General features: G+C 33.9%; 1 protein-coding gene across 4 annotated transcripts in view; it reads left to right on the top strand.

The window, feature by feature from the left end:
• Nucleotides 1-17,377, top strand: part of LOC106466947 (cytoglobin-2-like) — a 96,836-nt gene that overhangs the window by 78,663 nt on the left and 796 nt on the right. The window contains exons 1-3 of one of the 4 annotated variants that reach the window (XM_022395042.1): nucleotides 5,587-6,197; nucleotides 8,668-8,877; nucleotides 13,186-13,411. In XM_022395042.1, the coding sequence (XP_022250750.1) occupies nucleotides 8,669-8,877; nucleotides 13,186-13,411 (435 nt within the window). In that variant the 5' untranslated portion in view covers nucleotides 5,587-6,197; nucleotide 8,668. Of the gene's footprint in view, nucleotides 1-5,586; nucleotides 6,276-8,667; nucleotides 8,878-13,185; nucleotides 13,412-17,377 lie in introns of those variants that run through there. The other 3 variants (XM_022395043.1, XM_013927265.2, XM_022395044.1) reach the window with 3 other exon arrangements.

Raw genomic sequence — 17,377 nt, 5'->3', positions numbered from 1 at the left:
AGACTGGTTTAAGTCGTGAAGAAAAATACCCTAGTGGGCAGTAAAAAAATATTGATTCTCCAGCATAACAGTTTATAAATGCAGGATTTAAAATGACACGCTAATTGGAATGCATTTGAGCTTGGAAAATTTATGTAAATAAGTTTATTAATGCATTTTTTCTCAATGCTACATACCTTATTTGATTTCAAAGTATCCAGAAGGCAGATGGAATTCCTACAACCAATTGCCAATTAAGTCCACAATATTTGCTGTGGTTGTTTGTTTTTGAATTTCGTGCAAAGCTACACGAGGGCTATGTGCGCTAGCCGTCCCTACTTTAGCAGTGTAAGACTAGAGGGAAGGCAACTAGTCACCATCCACCGCCAACTCTTGGGCCACGAATAGTGGGATTGACCGTCACATTATAACGCCCCCACGGCTGAAAGGGCGAGCATGTTTGGTGGGACGGGGATTCGAACCCGCGACCCTCAGATTGCGAGTCGAGTGCCCTAAATACCTGGCCATGCCGAGGTTTCATCTTGAATAAGCATATATTCTGTAAATATGTTTGTTTGTTTGTAATTAAGCACAAAGCTACACAATGGGCTATCTGTGCTCTGCCAACCATGGGTATCGAAACCCGGTTTCTAGCGTTGTAAGTCCGCAGACATACCGATGTGCCACTGGGGGGGCTTCAGTAATGCAGTTTCCTATTTAAACTAAAACACATGTTGAGATCTTTTGTTTTCACGGTTATATATATCACTATTGAAGAAAATAATCCACGAAATATTATATTATAAGATATAATTCAAAATACTTTTTAAATGGACAGTTTTTAGAAAGTTATGGTTTCGAGAAAAAACAAATTAAAATGAATGTTTAAAGCTACTGAATGAATATCATTATGCAGGAAAAATAAACTATAACTCCACTTATAACATCCTTTATTTTTTTATCTTGTAATTAGCCATGATATGTAACGTGTGGTGTTTTCTTACTTGACATTGAATTAAAGAAAAGTAAACAGGTGGATGGATGGACATGCTCATGTTAGACCGTTTTTAATGGTGAATTTTTTGATGTTGTGATATGTTCAAATTGCTATTGTTTATAGTTTGCTACAATAACAACAATTACTGCCCCTGATACGTGCAGACTACGTTTATGTCAGCCACGTGCAAGTGTGACCAGCTAGCTACATTAACACAGTGGTTAATGATGCGTGAACGAGATTAAGTACGTGATGTTAATCTGCATAGCTTCTAGTAATTTCAATGTTGTAAAACGCATGCATAAATTAGTAATTTGCAAACTAATGAATTAGAATTAATTCAAAAGTAAACAGCATTGTAAAGCACTTTTCATGTTTGTCTGCTATCCAAATCATAGTTTGAAAACAGTTTCATGTTGGAACTTCAAATAACACTCCCCACATTTTAAAAGGATTACATGTCAAATGAATTCTTCCTTTCTTTAATTCTACTGAAGATGCTCAGACTCACTGTGGTCTGTCCAGAGAAATCTGAACCTAGTTCTGAAAGAAGTGTTTGTATTATACAGGGCATCCAAATGATGAAATTTTAACACATACAAACATTCGTCAACATTATTTCTATCAGTGCTGACACGTATTTTAATACCAAACTCTTTTATATCCATTAATTTAACACAACACACTATATTATCAAACTAGAAGATATAAAAATAACTTTATATGTTTTCTGAAAGTACAAATTTTTGGTGTAAAACTCTTATTGGGCTAGTTTTATACACGTCTTTCCTGTGGCTATGTGAAAACAAACATGCTAATCTTGAAATCAATCGTTACTGAATTTAGTTAATAAAACTAAAAGAACAAAACATTGGTTATGATATAAGTAAACCATCATTGCAAAATAAATCACCTTTACATAGAAAAACACTTCTTCTACGATGATGTAAAACAGTTTCACAAAATTTAAAACATTGATTCCTTTATATAAAATTAATTAAACTAAGAAGACAAGAAGTAAACAAGAAAATTTGTACATCGTAAAAAAAAAACAGTATTACCATCATTTTGTGTAGTTGTATAAACGAGAATTTTCTTGGCTAAGTTACTAAAACACTATGATAGTTGCATGCTTTAATATCATTAGTGAGCTTGTCGCGAACTGGATTAAACATCATTAAGTACGATAGTACTTAATAGTAGGGATCGTGATGAAACAAAATGGCGACCATAAAAATCGCCCATTTAAAACAGCTTTTAAAATGTCTAAATATCAACATTGACTATTTCACAGTATTGGCTGAGCAAAACTAAAGCATTTTGTGCTTGTTTAGTCTTCTAAATCGTTATATATATGTGTTTATGGAGTGAGCCGAAATTCACTATTTCAACGAAATTTCATCTAAGTAAATAGTCGTTGTTGTTGTTGTTTGGAGTTAAGCACAAAGCTACTCAATGGGCTATCTGTGATCTGCCCACCACACGTATCAAAACCGGGTTTCTAGCGTTGTAAGTCCGCAGACATACCGCTGTGCCACTGGAGTTCTCTAAGTAAGTAAGTAATATTTTCAGACAAGTGTACAGAAAAAATGACGAACCTTATCGCTCTAATTCTTTCACAGAACTCTCCCGTCTGGGGTCCCAATGATTCCTTTCTTGTACCGAAAAGGATACTAGTATACATACATATATATATATATATATATAACGGACGATGCGCTACTAGCTAATAAAAAGGAAACAAACAAGCACAATAAAAAATTCTTAAATCTTATAAAGTCAAGAAGAGATCGATATATACGTAACCTAGCTAGCTATAGTAATATAGAAAGTTTTAAAACAGTATTTTTTTAAAAAAGTATTGAAACAACAAAGTCAAAACTACGAAAACTGAGTTACTTAGAATTTAACAATTTGTATCCCTACATTGGCTCAGACTAACATAATTACAGTGATTTGCCAAAGTAGGGATAATTTTTATTTAATTTTAAGTAACTAAGTTTTGTACTTTGACTTTCTTGTTTCCATATTTTTTGTGGCATTACAAACTTTCTATATTACTATAGCTAACTAGGTTACGTATATATGGATCTTTTTTTTGTCATAACAAAATTTTAAAATTTTATTATTGTACTTGCAATACTTAGGAATGATGTGTGTTATAATATCCACAAAAAAGACTGTATTTCCAAGACTGCCATGTCCTAAAACCAAGATTACCAATGCATAATTTATCTTCTTTTTTTCTAAAAGATGTAATATATGAACTAAACCTAGCCTACAGGTGGTGTACAGAAACCCTCATCCGAAATCTTACGTTTTCCACGTACTATATCCGAAAGTAGCATCGTTTATTTGTATTTTCTTTTCATCCTGAAGCCTGCCTTATGCTTCATCTAACGCGCACTGTGACTTCCTCCGATTCGTGCGCGTTGTTCCTTTTGTCGCAGTAAACTTGATGTACTTGATTTCCTATATTACGAAACATGCATATTTATTTAAAACACGACAGACGTTGGAAGTGTTAAAGAAATACAACTCAAAAGCAACTATTGGTGTAACGTAACTATGAATGACAAACGTGCATGTTTCAACTTGCTGAATGGAGTTGAAATGGTTATTGTTAACAATATGACGATCAACTTCGTTTTGCCTTACGTAATTTCAAGGTTCACAGTATGTACTGAGACGCTAAGTACAAGTTAATAAACTCACACAAACTCTAAACGGAGGCTTCAACAGGAACAGTATGACTTTACAACGTGTTTTTTTAGTTTTCCAGGGTCAGTTTTACATATGAGGGAAGGTGAAATTTGCTCTCTTCTTTCTCTTTCTGTTTTCAATTTGTTTATTTTCATTAGAAATGTAAGCACGTTTTTTATTATTTTTTAACTGAGTAAACTTTTTTGCATTAAGTTTAAGTTTTCGTATTAATAAATACAAATTGGATTTATTAATATATGAAATTGAATAACCTAAACTAATAGAGGTATATATATATATATAGCTTATTTGCTTGCTAGTTTTTTAAGCACGAGTAATGTTTGAAGACAATGTAATCCTGTGTACATAAAATTATATGGTAGAAGTCAATAAAAGAAACTATAAAAAAATTGCAAATTAAGCCAAGCTATTTTTCAGAAGTTTATAAAGTCAATATCTATAACCCAAAAAACGAAATACTGTGCAATATTTTGAAATAATTTAATTTTGTCTATGTAATGTACCCTCATATCGTGTTTAAAGTGGTTCTGTTAAGCAGTTAATACTTTTCACATCCTCTGTGGGAGTGTTTTGATTTTTACTGATAAGTACAGTGGAGGAAAGAGTTTTTCTTTAAAGATAACAACACTTAAAAATATTTAGTTTTATCCACTTTGCCCAGTAAAAAATGTGTTTACTATAGATGCTTGGTTAAAGAACTTTTAAAATACTTTAAAGTGAATGTGGAATAGATAGATATTCACCAATAAAATATCGCAAAAAATAGTTGAATAATATACATTACACTCATACACATAGATCTATTTAATTTTAAAATGCATGTTTAGAAGGCAAAACATACAGTAAACAATGGAGTACTTACTATATGGACATATTACCTTATATAGACTAATCTGAACTAGAGAATACGACTTACTGTAATATCTTAGGTTATACAGAAGTCATTAATATACTCCTATAATATAGTAAGCATACAGTAAACAATGGAGTACTTACTACATGGGCATATTACCTTATATCAGCCGATGAAATAAATCCATAATTTGATGAAAACAAATTTTATGTAAAAATAATCAATACTTCATAATTAAAATCAAACCTTAAAACAAACAGTAATCACATCTAACCAAAACACTAATTGTCAAAAATAGCCAAGTTAGAGTAAAAGAATCATCTAGTTTCTAGTTTATCTCTGGTAGAAAGGAAAAATATTTTTTGTTTTAAGCATTTGCACTTACGCGCCATCTAGAGAAAGTTTTGTTAACGATTGAAAGTTCAAATAGAATCTTTTGGTTGTTTATATCAGATTGGCTTTCTCAGTAACTGGTGGAGCATGTACAAAAAAGTAGCTAAGAGACATTCTTTTAACAGTAACCGCTGTTCTATTATTGAAGATCTGGTGGAGCATGTACAAAAAAAGTAGCTAAGAGACATTCATTTAACAGTAACCGCTGTGCTATTATTGAAGATATAAAGCTCAGATAGATAACATAAAAGAAACCATTTTAAAAGATGAATAAAAATCATTATTATAGTCTACTAATTTTTTAATATATTTTTTCCATAAAACAAGGCAGCTTAATATGAACAAAATATCACAATGTGCAACGTTTCTTGTCTTCCCCTATTTTCCATTTTTTGTCAAAGGAATTATATTTGACAAATAATGACATCAAAAGCACACGGTAAGTAAGGGTAGTAATAATAAAATTTTAATATAATTCACACTGGTATTTACAATTCTACCCAGAATATTTGAATCTGTAAGTATTAGAGTTCCTGCAAGAGGGCACTAAACTGCTGGAGCGTTCGCACTGATACTGACGTCAGTTTGACGTTGTATATATCCCTAAGTAATGATCCGTTCATTTTCAGAACCTGTAAAGGTGGCTTCAGCTCGAGAGAAAGTAATTTACCCATGTTTCAACCTATTCAAATATTCTTCAACGGAACGTCCGCAATTTAGTGTAGGAAATCGATTTTTTTTTTTGAAGAGCCATCTCCTTGTGTCACACGTAGCTCGTAACTTTATTTACGTCATTCTTTTAGTAAAACCTGCTGTTCTGTTACCAGTTGAATAAGGCTTCAGCGCGTTGAGTTTTCAAACAAACCTGTGACTTAGCGACGTCATTGTTGTGGGTGGTAGAAATTTTCTAATGATGTAAATGATATACGAACAGCAGTGTATTTCAAAAGCTTTAGCTTTGGATTTTGTTAAATCACAATTTCGTTAACATTGTAACTCTCGTTTGTTGGATATCTTATTAATAAGCTTATAATAAATCTCGCTCTGATAATTGGCGCGAATGGAAAAGAAATGTTCTTTGCATACCACGGTAATACGACAGATCTTTTGCAGGATCAATATTCTGCTTAAAAATTATTAAACACAACTTTAATTGTCAAAAAAAAAGTCGTTTTCCTGACATTTAAAGTGGCACATTGGATGGTAGCTCTGATCCCTTCTTTGTTCCAGAAGAAAAGGCTTATATTAAAGGTTAAATTTTTATTCTGTTGTTGTTCCAACGTAGAATATTTGGTACAGGTAAGTACAAGTACCTGTGGTTCTGTCGAGGTAAGTACAAGTACCTGTGGTTCCGTCGAAGAGTAAGTCTAAACATACGCAAAAATTATTGTAAAGTTTCATTATTATTCTCCTTAACTTAGATAGTACTGATTTTACCATATTATTTCGTATTGTACAACTTTATGCCTTTTCTTTGCTGTGTAACAATTAAAACCAATTTAGTTGACAATAACAGATCAAAGTTATGACTTAAAACTCTCTCTGTGGCTGACAAAGCACGATTTCAGCAGTGCAATTTACATAGGCTTAATTCTTACCTTAAATCGTTACATATAACGATAGGAACTGTAGTCTCTGTATTTAGTAGATAGTGGAGTAGGAACAGGCGGGACATATCCTCCAACATTTTTAGAATAATTAAAAAATGGCTTGTGTTTCAAAGAAAGGGGTAAGAAAAAATGGTTCACTACGTGATATCTCTAGACTTATATAAAACTATAATATATGTATATGATGCAGGGAAAGCCTCGCCGCTCACTGACCGTTTGTCTGCACAGATACGTTTTGAGGTAGCAGATGCGTGTGCTACAGGGCACTCTTGACCCTCCTCCCAATCCACGAATAAATAAAATGTTTAATTATAAACATTTTTTCATTCACGTTTCTTTTATGCAGAAACTGAAAATTTAAATTCACTTAACTCTCATTAACTTGAAATTTTAGCGTTTACATATAATTAGTGTTAACAAATTCGCTTCCAAACGTAAGTCATTGTGATAGCAATCGCTTCCCCCCCCCCTATAATATTCTGATGTTGCGTTCTTCTTCTGAAAATCTGAAAGCACAACAATATTAAGATGTAATCTTAACTGAAGGACTACATTAAGATATACTCCCTACTGAATGACGATATTAAGACGTAGTCCTAGCTACGGAACGATATTAAGATGTAATCTTAAATGGAGGACAACATTAAGATATACTGCTATCTGTATGACGATATTAAGGCGTAATCTTAGGTAGGGGACAACAATAAGACTTAACTTGATCTGGAGGACTACATTAAGATATACTCCTATATGTGTGCCGATGTTAAGACGTAATCATAGCTAGGGGACGACGTTAAGATGTAATATTGTCTGAAGGACTACAATAAGATAGTCTTAGCTACAGGACGACATTAAAACTTAATATTTTTATTATTTCTATCTGTTCTATCACCAAAGCTGCTATTCAAATTTAAGTGGACTTAAAAATGTACTTTGTTACTACGTTTGAGACAAAAAAAAAATGGATACGTATTTCCATTTGAAAATTAAATATGACATTTGTTTTGTTAATTTCTTTTATTATTTTTTACTATAATATATATATATATATATATTGCTTTTTCTAAGTTCTAGCTAATAAACAGTGTAAATCTTAACTAGAGGGCCACATTAAGATATACTTCTAGCTGGGTGACGATATTAAGATGTCATCTCAGGTACGGGGCAACATTAAGATGTATTCCGTTGTCTTTGAGTAGTTTGAAGTATTTTAGAATATTTATTTAGTATTTAAATAGTTGTTCTTTGGCTAAATATTAGTGTTAATGACAGTCTCGAAGAATAAATACAAGTACCAAACAATTTGTAAGTAAAATGAACAATGTATTTAACTTACCCTGTTTTGCAGACTGAATGCTTTTCTATATAACTGTTGCTTTCCCTCTGGTCTATCAGTTCAAAATTAGAAATGGCTACCGTGGTTAGCCTTGTGGTTTTGTATTTTATTAGTAAATTCTCTAAATTTCATTTTATTTTATTTTTACTTAATGTTTATTAGAAGTTGTAACATCTAACAGATGACTTTCCATCTAGTCTTATGATAGAACTGTATTATAACTCTCGATATTTGGTTAAAAACGGTTATGCCATCAATAATTATCACCTGACACCTAAAATGAATCGACCAAATTAAGATTTTGTTTTTCCCAAAAATATGAAGTTCAAATTTTTGATGCCATAGTTTAAGATTTAAATCAAGTATTATAGTTCCCCAAACATTTCAAAAGTTTATAGTTTTGTTTGTTTGCTTCTTTTAGAACAAAGCCACATTGGGCTAACTGCTGTGTACAATACAGAGAATTGAACCCTGGATTTTAGCGTTGTAAGTCCGTAGACTTAATGCTGTTCCACCAGGGGACGAAGTCTATAGCAGCTATAACATTCAGAAAATAAAATTCACTGTTGTTTAAAAATTTCAAGTTTTTAATACGTGGAAGTTCTAAAGTAAAGATCCTATAGCACCTTAGTATTTCAGATTGATAAATACTAAATGTTTGTTTGGAGTTATAGATCTTTTAAATTTTGAAATCTTAATGTTTTTCTATTTATAAGATATATATATATGTGTGTGTGTGTGTATGTGTTTGTATTACTATGAAAAACCATTTCAGCATGGGATGTAGGCTTACCAAAGCCGTTTCTTCCAAAAAGAAGAATAAAGGAAACGGTCTTCTTCAGCGGCATAGTTGTACAGTGTCCTGTGAAGTGACAGATCCTCCAGAGCGGCCGACCCTCACCAGAAACCAAAGAGCTATTTTGACCAATACTTCGAAACTTCTAGTGGAGAACATTTCCCGTGTAGGAGTCATCACGTTCATGAAGTAAGATTTCGGCTTTTATTCCCTTTTAATACAGGCGTTTCTTTAATTCGCGGAGCACAAACAGTTGTGTTTTACAACACCAAGTTAAACATCTATGTTCTACTACACCAAGAAGTTAAACACGCGTTCTACAACACCTGGTTAATAATATCTGTTCTACAACACTAAGTTAAACCTTTCTGTTTTACGGCTAAACACCTATGTTTCACAACGCCAAATGTAGGAACACGAAGAAGTTTGCGACCTCTGACAATCAAAGCGGGATATGTGCATAAAAATATGACTTTCTCGACACACATGTGCAAACCTGCTGTCTTCGCAAACAGACATAATTATCTAATAGAATTTTAAAGAAACAATCATTAAACAGAAACGCTCATTAATTTATACGTCTTCAGTAGCCTTATGTGAGAAAATAAATTTTGCATATTGCTGTAAACAGTTTTGCCCGTTGATGAGGAGAGGAACTATATAATATAACGTCATTATATTTTTACCTCCACCACTGTTTTCACTCCTGTGGTTTGTGTAAGTGTGTGTTTGTCAGCAGCCTTTCTCGAAAACGACTAAATGGATTTGGAAGAAAGATAGTATACATTTGGACTATGACCCAACTTAGAAATGATTCGTTTTTGGATGGTCAAGGTCACAGCAAGATCCCGAATATCCAAAAAATCCGAATCTGTTAACATTGGAACCGATTTTTCATTATTTTTACTCTATAACTCAGTCAAAAGTGATCGGATTTTGATGAAACTTGGTGGACATATGTAGAATATTATTCCGCATTGCTCTGAAAAATGGTCCGTATTCGTTGATAACGACAGACATACGGACACATTTTCGTTTTTTTTTAGGGTCGAATATGATCAACGCCGCGTGGCGGAGGTATGCGCCCTACTGAGTGCCCCTCTAGTTCTGTTTGTGTTAGATCAAACACCACGACAGTTTAAGCAACAGAAAGTTAGCTTGCTATCTAAAAATGTTAACAACACAAACCTTCAGAGATCCGTAAACACGAAAGGTTTGTTTGTTTGTTATGAATTCCGCGCAAAGCTACACGAGAGCTATCTGCGCTAGCCGTCTCTAATTTAGCAGTTTAAGACTAGAGGGAAGGCAGCTAGTCATCACCACTCACCGCCAACTCTTGGGCTACTCTTTTACCAACGAATAATGGGATTGACCGTCACATTATAACGCCCCCACACGGCTGAAAGGGCATGCATGTTTGGTGTGATGGAGAATCGAACCCGCGACCCGCAGATTGCGAGTCGAGCGCCCTAACCACCTAGCCATGCCGGGCCTAACACGAAAGGAAAAATTATTTTTTCCGTACACAAAAGTGTGTAAACTTCAAAAAGCAGACAGTAACACTAAAGCTTGTACACAACGCTGAACAGATATACGACATTCTGCAGAAAATAAACCCAAAATACACTGAATCATACGGTCTCTTTCACCAACATAACAGAACAGTTCAATTGAATGCCTTTTCATAACAGCACAGATTAGTTCGAAATTACTTGTCCCAGCAGGTTGAGTTATTACTATGTTACAATGAATAATATTATTCTATTTATGGCTGGGTAGCGTGCCAATTTGCTGATTAGATGCTGTGTCCAAAGGCTGATTTAGTGCAATAATGGTCTCGCTCAGTCAACAGTATGTCTGCTTTCGAAGTAGAATTGTTTTCCCAGAAGCTCAGCTGACACTCAGAGACCAATACATCAGAATGTTGGAGCTTCGAAGCACTTCTTCTGAGTTCACTTATAGTAAGTTATAGCCACTTGTTTAAGATCCACTGTCAGATTGTAGTTTCACTCTCTTTTTATTACCACTGTATCTTAGATAAATACCATGACACGCGATATGCCAGAAGACGAAAAAGATATACGCCTCGACGCCGATAAAGCCAGACAAATACTGGCCATAACTTTAGGAAACTATAAGACCATAACGTTACAATGTAACTTGAACCATTGAATAATTTGATTAATTAAATGAATGATAAGAATATAGCGAAAACCTTTATTTTCCGTTATATATATATATAAAACAATGTCGAATATAATCAAAGTCATCTAAATGAATAAATAGTGAAGTCACAACTTCAATATTCAGTGTACAAAGTTACTATAATCCGATAGTTTGTAAATTACAGTTTTACTTTACGGCTAAACCAAACGTATAAATCATTTTATATGCTGTCAGAGAAAAAGTCTTTTTTGTTGTAGTTGTTTTTTACTAGTAAACTTATCAGAAAATTTTCATGACGGTAACCACAGATATGCGTTACATTTTAATCCTCGTCTATGTCCGACACGTTTTATGGTTTTTAAATAACAAATAAGCTTTTGAATCTTTAGTTAATCTACCTTTCCTCTTGCATTTAGAGGGATGTTTTATTGGCTAACGAAGATTATGTTTTTGTGAATGTTTATAACTTGGATATAAATCTGGTTTTAAAAAAAGGTTTAAATTCTCTTTTACGTTTTCAGATAAATGGCATTCTTGTGTTATCTTCCTATAATTATATTTACTTTGTGCCACCTATTAGAACTATGAATAAGGGTATTGGTAATGAACGACATTATCAATGGCATAACTACAAAAAAGTAATTGAGTCCTCTACATCTGTTTCCCTATATTTGTAGTAACTTAACAGAATAGTGCCACCGACCTTCAGTTCAAACAAATTAAATGGTATATCTATTCCCTTGTCGGCAATTATTAAGTCTGTCAAGCCCTTTGGTTCGCCTCCCTCGCAATTGAGGGGGGCATAAATGACCAGACCAAGAACCCTTCAGGCTCAGTTATAGCTTAGTTGTTTGTTATTATGCACAAAATTACCCAACTGGCTATCTGTTCTGTGCTCCCACGGGGGTAGAATCCAATTTTTAGTATTATAAGTCCTCTGGCTTACAGCTGAGCCACTTGGATGCTTAGATATAGCTACCTATAATTTAGAATTATTGACTAGAGGAAAAACAACCAGTTAGCATCATTCGCCACCAATTCTACTACTCTTAACCGATCAGCCGGATTGATTGCCACAGCTTTAAGATCCTACACAGCTGAAACTGTCAAGCGTGTTGCAGCTTAAACCTTGGACTTACTGATTCATAAACCGACACGCTAATCACTAGGCCTGGTTCGAACAGTCCTAAAAACTGTGCATTTACTCTATACAGCCCTCAAACTTCCTGTCTGAAGATTATTAAACATATATGTATAATAATTTGATAAAATCAAAGCAGAAACATCATTAACTGTTTTAATTTTTTATCCTTCAATAAAATTGAAGTAATATTCATTAGTGCGAGCAATAATCGTAATTTCGTTCACCCTGTATACTTATATTGTCAAGAACAAACTGCAAAACGGAAAAAAAGCAACAAAAATTCAAATAGCGTACTTTAAAACAATGATTCTCAACTGGTGGGCTGTAAACATATAGTTATGGGCTGCCGCGGGACGGGACAACTGTGATTGCTCTAAACTAACGGGCCCAGCACGGCCAGGTGGTTAGGGCGCACGATTTGCAATCTGAGGGTCACGGGTTCGAATCCCCGTCCCATCAAACATGCTCGCCCTTTCAGCCGTGATAATTTTAATAATGTGACGGTCAGTCCCCTTATTCGTTGGTAAAAGAGTAGCCCAAGAATTGGCGGTGGGTGGTGATGACTAGCTGCTTTCCCTCTAGTCTTTTACTGCTAAATTAGGGACGGTTAACACAGATATCTCTCGTATAGCTTTGCGCGAAATTTAAAACAAACAAACTAACTAACTAAACTAACGAGTTATCAACTGCATATTTGAGTTATTTAATATTGTGCCACATAAATAAGTGAGCCTTGAGGTGCGAAAGTTGAAAAACCCTGCCGTAAATTACCCTAAAATATAGCCTTTTTCCTTGAAAAGTATTATCCGAATTAACATATTCGTACCTGATTAAAATGTAAAAATCTCTCAGGCATGACCTAATGGTTAACGTGACCAGGCTATGAATCTGGATCATGGTTCGCGTCTCGTTGCTGCAAAAACATAATTCGTAACTTAAATATATTTCTACGGTCAAATTCCACTATTTGAAAAAATAGGATTAGCCCAAAGTTGGCGATGGGTGCTGTTGACATGCCATCTTCCCTTTATCAGTTCAAAACTATGATTAGGTAGCCCTTGTTTGCGTTACGTGAAATCATGAAACCAACAAATCTAAATTGAATTTTCCCCTAGTTTACGCCATTTTATATGTATATCTGCATATCTATAACTTTAATCTCTCTAATTATTTTTCTTCTGTGGTAGTTTGTTTGAAACCCATCCAGATGTCCAGGAAGTCTTTATGCCTTTCAAGGGACTATCTGGAAACGATCTTCGCTACAGTAGAGAGCTGAGAGCACATGCTTTCCGGGTGATGGGGGTTGTCCAGAAAGTAATAACACGTTTGAATGAAGAAGAAAAGCTGGATCAGCTTTTGACAGATCTAGGCAAGAAACACGCACGTTACGGCGCTAAGCCACAATATATTGATGTAAGTACATTATTTTCTTAAGGAATATTTATTTAAATATACAAGCTTATTGAACAATGGAAGAGATTTGAAAGACTCGATGTATCCCTATTTAAAAAAAAGCGAACAGTTCCTACGTTTGTATTATAGAAGGGGCAATGAAACTCCCCTTTACATATCATTTTCAGCATTTCTGAAATGTGACAATGGATTGTTCCCTTTTATTTGTTAGCTATTTTTGAAATGTGACAACAGATATTTCCCTTTTATTTTATTTGTTGGCTATTTCTGAAATGTGACAATGGATTGTTCCCCTTTATTTTATTTTTTGGATATTTCTGACTTGTAACAACAGATTTTTCCCCTTTATTTTATTTTTTGGCTATTTTTGACTTGTGACAATGGACTTTTCCGTTTACGTATAACCTTTTAGCATTTTTGAGATGTGATAATGGATTTTCTCGCTTACTTGTTATTTTTAACATTTCTGGGATGAGAGAATGACTTTCCCGGTGACATATTTCTTTTCTTACAGTTTCTGAGAAGTAAAATGGAACTTTCTTACTTACTTACTATTTATTTATAACTTCCTTAAAAGGGTGACTCATTTCCAACTATAATCATTTATTGGTGATTTTACTATAATTAATCAAGGTGACGAGGCCTTTACTATAATTATTTATTGATGTCTGTGTTCCTACTATAAATATTTCTTGATGACTGTGTTCCAAATGTAATTATTTCTTTCAGATTTTCTAACAAGAGTAACGAACTTTCGGTTTACTGACTACCAGAACAGCATTTATGCGGAAAGACAATATTTTTCTCGTTTCCGGATAGTTATAATCTTTTTTTCGAGAATGGCGATGAAATTTCCTGTTCATGTATTATCCTTTTATCCTTTTCTGATTGGAGGTGAAATTCTTGTTATAGATATTTCTTTGTACTCTTTCTTTTCAAACAAAATAACTTTCCATTCACTGATGGGCCTTGTGGTTAGCGTTTTCATACTGTGAATCCGAGGGTTCATGGTTTGCAGGCTGTTGCTGCATTTCTTTGTACTCTTTCTTTTCAAACAAAATAACTTTCCATTTACTGATGGGCCTTGTGGTTAGCGTTTTCATACTGTGAATCCGAGGGTTCATGGTTTGCAGGCCGTTGCTGCAAAAACGCGCTTTGTACTTTGAGGCAGTAAGTGTAAGTATGAGTCATAACAAAATCTCGTTATTCGGTTAGGCGAGAGAAACACCAGAGTTAACGGTGAGTGTTATGCGCATGCGCAACTAGCCCTTGTGCAGATTTGCGCGAAATTCTAAAACTAGCAAACAAAAACATTTACTGGGGGTTTAGGTCAACGCAGAACCTGACCCTCCCTGGTCCAAACATGGACCGAATCCCGATGAAGATGAAAGAAACTAGTTATTATTTTAATATTCCTGAAAAAATTATTTTTTTCCTGGTTATTAGCTATCATTTAGATATTTATATGAAGTTACAATGGATTTTTCCACTTATTATTATTCTAATAATGTCCTTATTCATTAATAACCCAACATTGATAATTTTAATTGCCTAGGTTAACGCCCTCTGGTCCAATTCTCTCCATTTCCAATCTATTTTTGAGCACTGTAAGCATTCGTACTTTAGGGGATTTATTACACTATACCTATAACAGTTCTAATATTCTTGTTTCGAAAATGCTTTGGAACAGTAGATTTAGAAGAACAAATTTTCTATATTTCTTCACTTCAGAAATCTCTTTATTACCCATTTAACATGATAAAGTAGAAAGATTCATTTGTTAATTCGACTTTTTCTTAAGATTTCGGTCTCTTGGGGAAAGAGAAGCTGAAGAGTTATTGTTTAAGACAGTTAATAATTAAGGCCTTCTAGACCGATAGTTGTACTCACACGGATACCTCGGCAACTTTCACACTAAAAAATTTCCGGTATAATATTTCGTCGGTGCATTTATATGCCATGAATCTGAATCGGCAAACTTTTTTTTCTATATGATGTTTTTGCGTAGAAATTGGATCCGAAAGGCGTGAAAATTCATAATTAAACATACTTAGGAAAATCTCACCCTCTTTATAAGTAATCTAGCGTGGCTTGGCGTAAAAGCAGATGTTTTTGTTTTTTTTGTTGTGTGCTAGATATTTTGATAAAACTTTGTCCACTATGTCAAATAAAAATGCACCAGAGAAATATAATTCCGGGCATTATGTGACAGTTGCTGAAGTATTCGCGTAAGTGAAAACAGTTATATTTATTTCGTTAGTTTATGTTTAAACTGTTTTCCCCAAAGATTTGTGATGTTAGGCCTAGACGAAACCAGTAGTCCATCAACGCTTCTCTGATTTTAATAACGTCATGTATAACGTCATTTTGAACTCTACAGGGTGTCCGAAAAGTCTGGAACCATTTATGATTTGCAGCTTTTCTTAATTTCAGATACATGAATGAATATGGCGTTGTCAAAGCATGAGATGGTCCAATTAGTCCTGTTTTTAATCCAAATTTGTTTCAAAATTACAATCCAAATTATAAGGACAGCATGTGGAACACACTCTGTAATATTCGTTGAAGTGCATATGTTTCCAGACCTTTCGTACACCCTGTAGTTTTGTTATTGTTCTATTTCATTTGTTACAGTTTGTTTTCCAATAATATTAAGATAATTTTAGTTTATTTCTTATGTCATTCTCAGTTATTTTAGGTTCTGTTTTCTTATTTATTTCTATTCCATCTTTAGTTAGTTTTCATTAGTTAGAATATTCCACCACGCTCCTGAGAAAGCAATATATTTGTATATAAATTGTTCCTTAAGTGCCTTATTGAGTCGCACTTGAAACTGCATCATGCCATTTTATTTTCAGTTACTTGAAAGGTATCATTGCCTTGATCCGTAGATATACTAAATGATTCAGAAGTTCATTGACAAGCAAATAATTCGGAAATGGATAAGGAAAAGCAATTGGTTGTGGTATGGAATGGGATGTCGTGTGCTTATCTTTTGATAAGTTCATTGAAGTCATTCAAAATAATGTACTTTGAAACTTTTATTAATATCCTAACATGTCAACTGCAACGGTGTGCACAATACAAATGAGATATTTTAAACTAAAATCATTCAACAAAAACAGTTATTGGCATACATGCAGATGAGGCAAATACAAGTATTCCGAAATGATGGCGAACAGTCAATAGTTGTGTTCAAAGTGCTGCCCAAAGATGATATTTACCAATATAGCGGTTTTATTGTCAATACTGATTGCTATTATTGGTCTGCTGCACGGGTTTATGAGTAAATAAGCTTGTAGTAAATGTGCACCACAGGCTTCAATGAAGTCTTTATTGTGTAATTACAAAACGTTGTTTGTAATTATTTATCATAATTTTAAAAAGCCTGTAGTAGACAGCTGTTGATACGTTTCCTGTCATCTGATGTGAAGGGTGACGTTCATATGGGAACCATTAGACATACAATCTGACAGCAACTGGGGTATCCTGGTGACACTGTCCATCAAGTAGAACCATGTTAAACTGTTGTTCAATTGAATACTGTACTATTATTTAGATGATCTGCAAGCAATTGTAGCACAACGCTTGTCTGCTGTTTTATCAAAGAAGCTTTACTTTTAATAATTTTTAATTTTTGGATCCTTCAAAGGTGCAATAAACTACTGATATAAAATTCTGACCTTGCACCTTTAACCTCAGTTTGTGTAATAATCTTTTTATGTGGTCGGATATCGATCTTTTATGGCACAACTCCATACGGATGAAAGGGATGAAATTATGCCTGTAACTGTTGTTCTAATAAGATTGGATATTGTTACCCAACTAATACTTCCAACTGATTCCTCGAGTTTAATATAAGAAGAAGGTTAAAGAAAATCTCTATATTTGTAAGTTTGTTTGTTTGCTATTTTTTGAGACAATACAGCACAATATTACATATTTTATGTTTCACAATGTTTTTTT

Source organism: Limulus polyphemus, unplaced genomic scaffold, assembly GCF_000517525.1.
Source record: "Limulus polyphemus unplaced genomic scaffold, Limulus_polyphemus-2.1.2 Scaffold2434, whole genome shotgun sequence".
NCBI classification, from domain to species: Eukaryota; Metazoa; Arthropoda; class Merostomata; order Xiphosura; family Limulidae; genus Limulus; species Limulus polyphemus.
This window is presented reverse-complemented; position numbering and strand designations above follow the sequence as displayed.